At 41.2% G+C, this 11,520-nt stretch overlaps 1 protein-coding gene across 1 annotated transcript; it reads right to left on the bottom strand.

The window, feature by feature from the left end:
- Positions 1 to 348: 348 nt before the first annotated feature.
- LOC306937011 (C-reactive protein-like) lies at positions 349 to 4,589 on the bottom strand. The gene is made up of 3 exons (XM_079520686.1): positions 4,528 to 4,589; positions 3,445 to 3,658; positions 349 to 2,678 (listed from the first exon to the last, which is right to left on the bottom strand). Exons 2-3 carry the CDS (start codon positions 3,591 to 3,593, stop codon positions 2,249 to 2,251), a joined length of 579 nt encoding a protein of 192 aa, XP_079376812.1. The 5' UTR covers positions 3,594 to 3,658; positions 4,528 to 4,589; the 3' UTR covers positions 349 to 2,248.
- Positions 4,590 to 11,520: the final 6,931 nt, after the last annotated feature.

The raw sequence follows: 11,520 nt of genomic DNA, 5'->3' as shown, positions 1-11,520 counted from the left end.
AACCAGGATTCTCAGTGCATATTATTTGCGTATTATACGCGTATTCGTGTATTATTTGCGTATTCACGTATTTTTCGCGTATTTGTGTATTTTTCGCGTATTATACGTGTATTATTCGCGTATTATTATTATTATTATTATATAATATATATATACAGTATATATATATACAGTATATATATATATGATACTAAGTAATCCTGGGTATATTGTTACAATATACCCAGTAATGCTGGGTTGGATTGTTATATTGGTATATGTTTCACTCCTTGACAGCAGCAATGATATTGTTATTGATATTTATTAAATCGTTCGATTTTAATCGTTCGATTTAAAGGTGAAGCAGGGACCGCCTCTGCATACAGAAATTTGGGGTTTTGCATATTGACCGCTTAAAGCATTTACTTTGCAAGGAAGGAAATGTAAGGACAGAAAAGAGAGAAGTTACGTGTCATCTGAGTAATGCCAAACATTGAGTCCATCCCATTGCTAGTGCAGAAAAGGAATAGCCGCAAGCTACAAGCTGCGACATGTTGTGAGCTTGTAGATCTGCTTAAAAATAGAGAAATGGAAGTGCTGCAGGGATCAGTTAGTTACTTAGATGGGTGCTCTTTGGTAATACAGGTAGAACCATATACAAAAAAGGTATAGTTCCTTCAAGTTGTACTGCTTGATTCCAAAGGTGTAAATTGCAGACTTGAAAAGAAATAAGGAATCCAAGGCACTCTGTCTTTGGTGAAAAAAGATTCAAATAATTTATTGATGAGCAAGGCAAATAAATAACAGGACCTACGCGTTTCGACCAAAAGGTCTTCGTCAGGGTCTATCTATCTATCTTGTAGATCTGCTATTTTCACCCCAGCGCAACCAAACATAAAATTACTGACTATACTGGATCTCTTTTCCACTAGTCCCTCCCTAAAATGTTATTTTTTTATTTTTTATTTTCATTTGTTGACAAAATTGTCAGTATATTCAGTCATAGACAGTATTAGTCATCATAGATTAGTTTTTATTTAGTTTTTATTTTGTTTTAGTCAGTGAAAAAAGGTAGTCGACGAAAACATTTAGTCACTGTTTTGGTGGAAAAGTTGCATAGACCCTTCTTATAGTTGTCCACTCCACTCTAACAGAGATGACGTCCTTGAATGGCCATATTACAGGCATGTTAAACTTATAGGCAACATCAATATTGGTATTGCAATGCTGAACCAGCCAAAAAGAGAATAGTGAAGTGAAAATGGAGACCCAATTGGACCAGAGCAACTGGAGCTTGTGACAAGATCCCCTGCTGAGAAGTTAAACACCAAATAATAAATACAAGAGAGATTCTATAAATTCAATACTAATACTAACATATTAGTGTCAACATTATCTCGATTCTAGATTGATGACATATCATCTAGATATCGTCTACGCCGGGTGGAATTCCAAAACTGTTACATTACAGAATTCAAATAGCAAAAGTAGCAGATCTACAAATAGCCGTGTTTCTTTTTTTGCTTTTGTGTGACGCTGTAGTATGATCAAGTAGGGCATTATGAAAAAACACAAAAAGTTGTAATATAAGTTAGAGTTAGAGAGATGATGACATCTTTAGGATGGAAAATGTGTACTGTAGCCTACATATTCCCCAAAATAGGGACATCAGGGTTAATGTGGTTAATTGGCAGCCTTATATCTTCATGATTAAATTGGTCCTCACTAATTCTCATTATAAGATTTTACCACTTTTCTGTCTGTAGATCTGCTATTGTCTGTTAAGTGTCTCAGATGTAGGCTACCAACAATGACATCATCGGTGGGGATTCCAAGGATAAATTATCTTCCTGGTAAGTTTTGTTGAAACATAATCTGTTGCAGAATCAATAAAAAAGTCATACAAATTAATGTTTTACCACTGATGAGGTCATTAGTATAGGCAGGTGTCACTATATCCTCTATACTATAGTGTTACAAATATGCTGTGTCTGTTTTGAATTATGCTACTTGTCTATAGAAACAGTCCACACTCACAATTTGAATTTTCTTTTAATTTTGTTATCTATACCGCAGCAGCAACAGTCTCTGACAAACTGATGAGTAGCGTTTCGGCTACTCATCAGTAGGCCTGAATAGTCGAAATGCGTCCGTTTGTGTGAGTGCAAACTGTTTTTATAGATAGATTATTCAGTGAGTCGGCAGCCCTCTATCCTCTCTGAAACTATTGACCGCAGAGCACGCTCAGCTCGCGGGACTTCTGTATGAATTATGCTACATGTTCATTATCGACCACCTCCACCCGCCCAGGCCGCCCTTTAATTATGAGCTCTGCTGTGTCCCAGTCAAATATGTTGCCTGTTGCCACCCGCTGGCCAGCGTACAAAGCCTTGATAGTGTGAGGACAAAGGACATAGTCCCACATATTGATGTCACTGATCTCTCCCACAAAGCTCTGCTTGGCATCAAACAAATCAACATAGTTGTCAGGATCTTGGCCGATGATAACTCTTCCCCCAGGTTGCACGCTGTGGCCCTTCTTGTAGATCTTACTGGGGCTTTTCTTGCCGTCCATGTAGAATGCAGTTAGACCTGAACTGGAGTTCCAGGTGACACACACATGGGTTTCAAGGGCCCCAAGTTGAGGGAGACGGAAGAAGACACCACCTCTACTATTAGAAGCTAGGAAGAGGCCCAATCTAATACACACACAGGCACACACAGGCGCACGCGCACACACACACACACACACACACACACACACACACACACACACACACACACACACACACACACACACACACACACACACACACACACACACACACACACACACACACACACACACACACACACACACACACACACACACACAGAGAGAGAGAGAGAATTCTATAATTTGTTTGTCACTTCGCTACTCAGTCTGGCTAGCCTCCATAACGTCACCTGTTACATAGCCACGTTACTGATACGTCATCAGCCAGCGCCACTCTTTTCTCACTGCTTCAGATTCAATAGTCCACTTACTCCACTATGTCAGATTCGGTAGTACAAAAATCTGCCGGCTGTACATGTGGAGTGATGATAAGTAGCTCTTGCCTACCTTGGCATATATCCCCCCCATGATAGTGCCCCCCATGATATCTATTTTTCTTATTTTTGTGAAATTTCCTGTTGAAATATTAAAGAAGAGTACCTCAAATTGCCATGAATTGGTGTACTTTAATATATTTTGATGAGAAATATTTTGTTATGGAATGTTACATGGGGTAAAAAATATACCCGGGGTTTAGTGTTCTAGGATTAATGAATAGACTCTTGTAAAGGCTGCCCACAGAAATAGCTGCACTGATGTGAATGGGCCTACAGACACACACGCACGAGGGAGTTGCATGGGCATTCACGCACATCTGAAGGGGACATCAATAAATCGAAAGAAAGAAAGAAAGAAAGAAAGAAAGCTACCTGTCATCCGTTTCACGCCACACATTGAGTTCATCCCAGAATTGTGTTCGGTATGCAAACAGAATGATCGTTCTCTCTCTGCTCAGCTCTGTGGCCATACGTATGCACAGAGTGAAGGCTGTCAGGTTCATTGGCTTCTTAGGGGTCATCTCCACAAAGCTGTCAGATGACGGTTCACTGAATATCAGTGACCTACCTGGACGCCCACATAAACCTGAAAAGAGGTTTTAAATAATGTTTTATGTATTGATGTATTTATTTTACTGCAACAGGTCTCAAAGTGTGTTCCGGGGACCCCCAAGGGTACCGGCTAGAAGTCAGCCCAACGAGACAATGTAGGCTACTGTATAGGAATGATTATTCAATCACTCTCTTTCCTGTAATCCCTCCCCACCTAGTAAAAAGGGGTCCCTGGCATGAAGTTGTTTTAGAACCGGTTTTGAACATACACATACTGTAAGTGATCAAGGTAGATTATTGTCATATAATATGTAATTTTAGCCACACACACTAAATTCAATTAGAAAAGTCGCAATTTTGAAAAATTGCAAAGTGTGGTTGCCGCAGTCGCGTACATAGGCCCCTCCCTAATTTGAAAATGTCTATAACGCTTGAATAGTTTGGTCTTCTGTCCCTGCAAGGGAATTCATGTCTTTATAAACGATTGTAAAACATAGATTGGTTACGTAACCAACAACAGCCAATTAGCTACTACAAACGTTATGCAAAGCTTGGCAATCACAGCGGAAGTTAGGTAGGTTACTCCGGAAAAAGGAAAATAATAAAGTGTGACAATAACTATAGCCTGTTTGCCCTTTGGGCAACCACACTAATTAGGTACAGTAGGTATGAGTATAAAAATCACACCCGTGTGAAGTGAGGGGCGCTCTTATCATCTTACATCAATTACAACATAATGTTTAATTCAACACAAACTTTAATGTCTATGGTGTTTTCTTAAACAAGCATCTATATATATCTGTGTATATATATATTTTTTTTTTGCACACAAATATAAAATTTACCAAAATAATGTCCTGTTCCCACAGCATTATTTGAACACATGCATAAGTGAAAATGTACCTGATGCTTGCAGAGGGTATGCAATGAGGAAAAGAGCTGCCAAAAGCCTGATGTTGTCCACAACTGCCTAGAAAAAAAGGACAAATAAAACCACTCAAGTCCTAAGTCCTATTTTATATATTTCGTCATACAGTTGTCACACAGCGAACATAGTAGATCTAAAGCTTGCAATGTTAACAATGAGCTTGTGAAAATGTATGATGGAGCATTAGCCATAAGACATATCTTTCTGCAACGACAAGAATTGTAGAATTTCTACTGGGAGCTTCAGACAAGTTTTTTTTTAGCATATCCTTCTATAGCGAGTCTTATAATGACATGCCCAAATTCTAAAATAGGGACGCCATCCCACAATGTATGATCCTGGACAATGCTCCACACATTCTACACTCTCCATGTGATGTTTCAATGCCCACATTTGTGAAAAATAATGATGTCATACATACCATCGTGATCCTTCTGTTGATTAAAGGCCAACATGCTGGGGTTTTATAAGTCGTTTTCAAACTCCTCCCATTTCATAACCAGCTGGCCTTGTGGTTAGAGTGTCCGCCTTGTTGGTGTAGAGAAATAATGATTACAGGGACAATTCTTTTTTTTGTAAGTAAAATGTAATGGTGAAAGATGGTTTGCACGAGGTTTGTGCATATTTCCCATCGTATCGTTATTCCAAGAAAAAGAAAGGGAAGAACGGGGGTGGGGGTGGGGGGGAGGGCAGCGAGATCAATAGGACAGTGGTTCCCAAACCTTTTCATGTCAAGGACCCCCAAATTGACACTAATTATCCTGCGGACCCCCATTTGAAAAGATATGCCAGGGTCCCCCATAAGAGAAGATTTGTATGGCTCTAGCAGTGATTTTCAACCCGTTTCATTTCAAGGACCCCCAGTTTGACATGTATTAGTCTACGGACCCCCATTTAATGGCATGTCTATCTCTGGGACCCTAGAAGAAAAAAGTCCTTATGCACACCTACAGTACAGTGGACAGGTGCATCGGATAACTGGAACTGGAGAAGTAGAGAAAAAAGGGATCCCGCACACTGTCTTCACTTGCAGAATTAGATTTAAATCTAATTAGATTTAAATTCTGCAAGTGTGCGGGATCTCTGGGACCACCAATTTATATTGTAAAATCAATTTAACTCTGAGAGTGTACAAATGGAACCAAATAGACCTGTTAGGGTCCATTTGTACACTCTTAGAGTTACAGACCCAGGTCCATTTGGTTCCAAACTATCATTTAGCTGGGGACCCCCTAGAACTCCCTCAAGGACCCCTGGGGGTCCCCGAACCCCACTTTGGGAACCACTGGTATAGGCAATCTAGGGTTTAACCTCAAACAAATTGCAACACAAACTCTTTCAACTTTTTTTGTTTCATAAATATGTCACTAATAACATATCAAAAGTCCTAAGAAATCCAAGTAGGGGAACATATTGAAAAATGACAAAATAGGTTTTCCCTAGCTCTGATCCATAGCTCTAATGCCGTTGCATTTAGAGCTATGTTACCAATGACTTCCGGGGCTCGCATAATGCAGACCAGCCTCTCGTCTTTAGCGTAAATAAAAAGAAGGTTTTTGCTACTCACCAATACAAAGGCGGGTTTAGAAAGCCTACTTTCCTTAGTGGAAGCACTCTGAGCCCCCCACCACACGTATAAAAGGTACTTTTTGGCCAGAAAGGAAAAATATTCTCTATGAGGGTTTTCTCTTGGCAATATCGGTAGAGGGCGGAGTGGAGTAACTAAAAGTTACTCGACGACGCTGGCGATGGAGTCGTCGTTAGTTGTGGACCAATGTGGACCATTGCACCTCCCAGAAATGTAGGTTATACGTACCCCCCCCCCCCCCATACCCCACTGCCTAGAAGCCCCCCCCCCCAATGCCAATAAAGCATATGGATTTTTTTATTAGTAATTATTGTGCGATAGTTTGTCTTCTTATTTAATTTATTTACAAATGTTATCACTTTTGGGTCACTGTGAACTGTATATCAATAAAAGCATTCAAAATTGTACTTGTTTGCTGAACCCCTGGCCCTGAACCCATTGTTTGAACAAACGACCGCTGTCGTTAATTCAATTCCTATAAATCCATGTCTCCCTGCCTGCCCTGCAACCATCTCCCCCTTCCAGGTGAGAAGCCCCATGTGCTCCAGGTGTGTGGCAAGGCCTTCAGCCAGAGCTCCAACCTCATCACCCACAGCCGCAAGCACAGCATCTACTGGCTGTTCAGCTGCCCTCGCTACCCGCACTCTTTCCAGCACAATGTGGACCTGCAGCACCACCTAGAGGCTCAGTGTAGCTTATGGCAGCACTGTGTACACAGAGCTGAAAGCTGCCTAGCTGGAAAATATAATTCAACTTTTTTTAACTGCAAAGGGTCTCAAACTTTATTGTCTCCACCAGGCCGAAGGCATGGGGAGAGATGTTTTTCACTCCGTCCGTGTGTGTGTGTCCATGTGTGTGCATGTGTGTCCGTCCGTCCGTCTGTGTACAGCTAATCTCCGGCACCGTTAACGTGGTCGATGCCAAATTTTGCACACACTCCCTAGATGCCAACGATGAAACTCTGCCCCAAAGTTTCCAGAACGGCCTGTTGTAGCGCCACCAGGAGGACGACTTTTAAAACATGTTTTTTTATATTACTCCTGCATATTTTGTCCAAAAATCGTTACAGTATCTCTATAGTCTATAGTCATGTGCTCAAGACAGATCTGTCCGATATTTCATGTTCGATCCTGATTGGCTAACATTGGCTTTCAAAGTTTACAGGATTGGCCCGTTTTGAACAAAAAGCCTCAAATCATGAACACAGCGTGCAATTTACGTGAAATCCTTCACAGACGTTCCTACTAGACTGAGGAATATGGCACCCTTTTCACATTGGCTTATTATAGCGCCACCAGGAGGCCACAACCTGACCTGTCCTGGTGGAGATCTATGCCCCGAGGGGCACTTTTTCTAGTTACTTATTTCAACGACCCATATAACGACAAAATGGGCATTGTCATGATTTGTCACAACAAGAGTTGGCTTTGTCCGAGGCTTAAATGTCTTTAAATAAATACTTTTTGAAACGTCTATGGGAAAAAAATTATGGGGTATTCTCTTCCGGGTCTGTCGTCGTCATGAAAGGGGGCGGGACTGTATTCTTATGTATTTCCAATTTCCAATACTTTTACTTACATACATGAATAATTTGTATAACCATTTACACATAAGATACCATTCTGCAGTACTTTTACATATGGTACTTTTACTCAAGTATTTTTTTATTACCGCACTTTTAGGGGCGACTCACACGGTCGCAACAGATTGATGTATGCTTGTTGTATGAGATGTATAGCTGATGCAAGCTCGCAATGCATTTCCAATGGGAGTCACATGGTTTGACACAACATTTGTGTTGTATGAGGGGGAGGGGGGCAGTCGAAACACAGCCGAAAGCCATACAACAGCTTGTAGTCCAAAATGTTGTATCAAACCATGTGACTTCCATTGGAAATGCATTGGGGCGGCCATGACACTTACATCTTGCTTACATCTAGCATGCATCAATGTTGTATGCTAGATCGAAAGGTGTGAGTGAGGCCTTACTTGTAAGGCCTCACTCAGACCTTTACTGCATTGCTGTATGCTTGTTGGATGAATGTTGTGTAGTGTCATGGCCGCCCCAATGCATTGCCAATGGAAGTCACATGGTTTGTAGTCCACATTTTGGATTACAAGCTGTTGTATGGCTTTCGCACAGCAATGCAGTGCATTAAAGGTGTGAGCTCAGCCTAACAGTGTTTCTACATTGCAGTATTGATACTTTTATGTACACAATTTGAGTACTTTTTTCCACCACTGGTAAGTCATAAGACTCATAACCCTAGCTTTGGTTTATTCATGATTTGTGAAAGAAGAAAAGTGATACAGGCCAAAGGAAATCGTAATAACTCTTTGCTCGTTTAATGTGGTCTTCAGTTAGCAGACACATACTGTACAGATAACAGTTACCACACAGATCTTTATTTATTTTTTATAACAAGCCCAGCAGATGTTCACAGTTATGACATAAATACTCCATAAGTCATTTCTACATTGGTAAATAAGTTCCTTGTATCTAGATGACAAAGATCTGGTTTTGGTCTCAGTCACAACTCACGAGCAAGACAGAGTTCCGATCATCTATATGATCTATAAGCAGTGGTGGAAAGTAACTAAGTACATTTAATTAAGTACTGTACTTACAATACTGATCTACAAGCTCACAATGCGTCAGGATGCATTGCGAGCTTGTAGATCTGTTATTTTCAAAATATTTGTAGACATTTTAAAACGATTTTACGAACGAAATGATTCTCATTTTGTTCCATGAAAATATGTATTGTCTTTAGTCTGCAGTTGCTGAACATTACTACATTCAAGCTACTGGGACGTAAGTCGGGACTTGATCACCCCGGCTGGGTCGCCTGAGTGAGGGGTATGATGTTCGAGAGACCCGAAACCCTGATGACCTTGGGATACATACGTCCCAGGTGCATCCATGCAATGTTTTTTGTTATAGTTATTCTATTTATAGTGACTCATAGGAATAGACTATGTGACAACCAGGTATAGTCTGCATGGTGACCACCGGAGAGACGGGTGACAGCCGGAATGTAGACGGCACCCGGGTGAGCAGTATGGGTTAGCCTGTGTCCTCCGTGAGGAGGAAGCCCAACAAACCCTCGGTGAGGCCTTTAGGAGCATAGATATATATAAACTCTAGATAGCTCACCCGCGCTGTTGGCCAATGGAGAGCAACGTCGTTACGTGGCGGCCATCTTACCTCGGGCCACATAACATTGTGTCTATGGGGCATGTACTCTTAAATGACCATAACTTGCTCAATTTTCAAACGATTTTCAAACGGTTTGGTTTGTTCTAAGTGTCAGAGACGTCCGCATACTTATATGCTTTTATACGACGTTCATATAAAAAATAAATTAAGCAGATAAGCGTCCTGAATCATAGCCACGTTGACAACGTTTGGAATAAACCAACCCGTTTGTAAATCCGTCAAGATTTGAGCGAGTTATGACTGTTTCTGTTTGAGCTGCCATTGAACATACTGTACTGTAGCCCCGAAGTAAGATGGCTGCCGGGTGAACAACGTCAGAAACTCCGCCTTGAGCCATCTAGAGTTTATATATATCTATGTTTAGGAGGGCCATTCAAGCCACAAGTGGAGCCTGCAGCACCACCTTCTTGCTCGGGTGGAGTCTGCGGAACCATTGCGGCTTAGGAATCCACCATTCCTGAATGAAGTGTCTGGTGCTGGGACTCTGGTGCAATGCACAGGTCCTGGGCCTGGTGAGAGCAGGAGTGGACCTGGTGAGATGTAGGAGGGACCCGGATAGGAGTCAACCCACAGAGCCTAGTCCTTCCATGCGCCAGAAGCGTACCTCCCAGCCCTGGCAGAGTAGTTCTGGAGTAGTTCCAACAGATTGTGTGGCCTTGGTCTTTCCCTAATGGGACTGATCGGTAGCTACTGGGACGTAAGTTGGGACTTGATCACCCCGGCTGGGTCGCCTGAGTGAGGGGTATGATGTTCGAGAGACCCAAAACCCAGATGACCTTGGGATACATCACTGAGTATACGTCCCAGGTGCATCCATGCAATGTTTTTTGTTATAAAATGTGGCACCTGGAGCCAACTACTGTGGCTTTAACAGACAACATCAAAATGCTTGACTGAAACCTCTCTTGTAGCAAAAACATAAGAGTAACTAAAATGAATTGGACAGCCAACTAGTACTAGGCCTACTCGATTCTTGCTAAAAAAATTATAAATTAGATCGCATAGGTGTCTGAATCTAGATCTCGAATCTTTTTACGATTCATTGTGCAGCACTACTTTTACTGTTGAGTGAGAAACATTAAGCTAATCATCTGGGACCCACCAAAATAATTTGGGGGTCGAGCTTGGGAACCACTGATCTATGAATGCAGACAACAGTCGCCCAAATAGACAGCTGCTAATTACCAAAGAACTTCCTTAAACAATGCAATTATTATTATTATTTCCCCCAATGTTCACGTTGTGAGATAAAGCTGGGCTACTGTAGGCAGTATAGGCACCGCAAGACGCTGGTCCATGTTATTTAACACTCTCTATAGAGCGTCACAGTCCCGCCCCCTACCAGGGCCCAGGAAATGATTCTCCGTTCATTTTCCTCATAGACATTTCAAAAAGTATTTATTTAAAGACGTTTACGCCGCAGACAAAGCCAACTCTTGTCGTGACAAATCATGACAACAAACACAATTTTTTGGGCCGAACAAATAATTAGAAAGAAGAAGAAAACGGCAGGTTACAACACTTTTTTTGTTGTTTTTCTTCTTTGTAATTATTTGTTTGGTCCAAAATATTGTGTTTGTTGTCATGAGTTGTCACGACTCGAGTTGGCTTTGTCCGCGGCGTAACCGTCGTTAAATAAATACCTTTTGAAATGTCTATGGGAAAAATGCATTGGGAATCATTTCCTGGGCCTGGCGTCGTCATTAAAGGGGGTAGGACTGCGACGCTCTATAGCAGGGGTTCTCAAACCTTTTCAAAAGATACATTTGGTGTCTCCCCAAAAGGCGCAAGCTTACAAAAATACATTATGAATTAAGCACTTGAGCCCCATTTCAAAGATAGTGAAAATAGCAGATCACAAAGCATCGCAACGCGTCTGATTTATTTTTCTGTAGATATCTTCTTTGAAGAAAACAAATATATATTTTGTATCTTTTTTTTAAGTTAGGAAAGTAAAAAATAAATAAAATAAAAATATTATGAGATATTTACTCAGACTCATTTTTTGTCACAGACCCTATGCTTGGGACACCCTGCTTCTACATAGTTAAATGAATGTCATGTGTGTGCATTCATCGTGTGTACATGTAAATGTACACACAGTAGGGCCTTCACCAACTAGTCGACTAGTATAACCACTAGTCGACCTTGTTGGTACTA

The sequence above is a fragment of the Electrona antarctica genome (assembly GCF_951216825.1).
Source record: "Electrona antarctica genome assembly, chromosome: 14".
Classification (NCBI taxonomy): Eukaryota; Metazoa; Chordata; class Actinopteri; order Myctophiformes; family Myctophidae; genus Electrona; species Electrona antarctica.
This window is presented reverse-complemented; position numbering and strand designations above follow the sequence as displayed.

Coding starts and splice junctions, on each gene's coding strand:
- LOC306937011 (XM_079520686.1), bottom strand. CDS start 3,593: ATGACCCCTAAGAAGCCAATGAACCTGACAGCCTTCACTCTGTGCATA. Junction 2,679..3,444: donor TGGCGTGAAACGGATGACAG/GTAGCTTTCTTT, acceptor TGTGTGTATTAG/ATTGGGCCTCTTCCTAGCTT.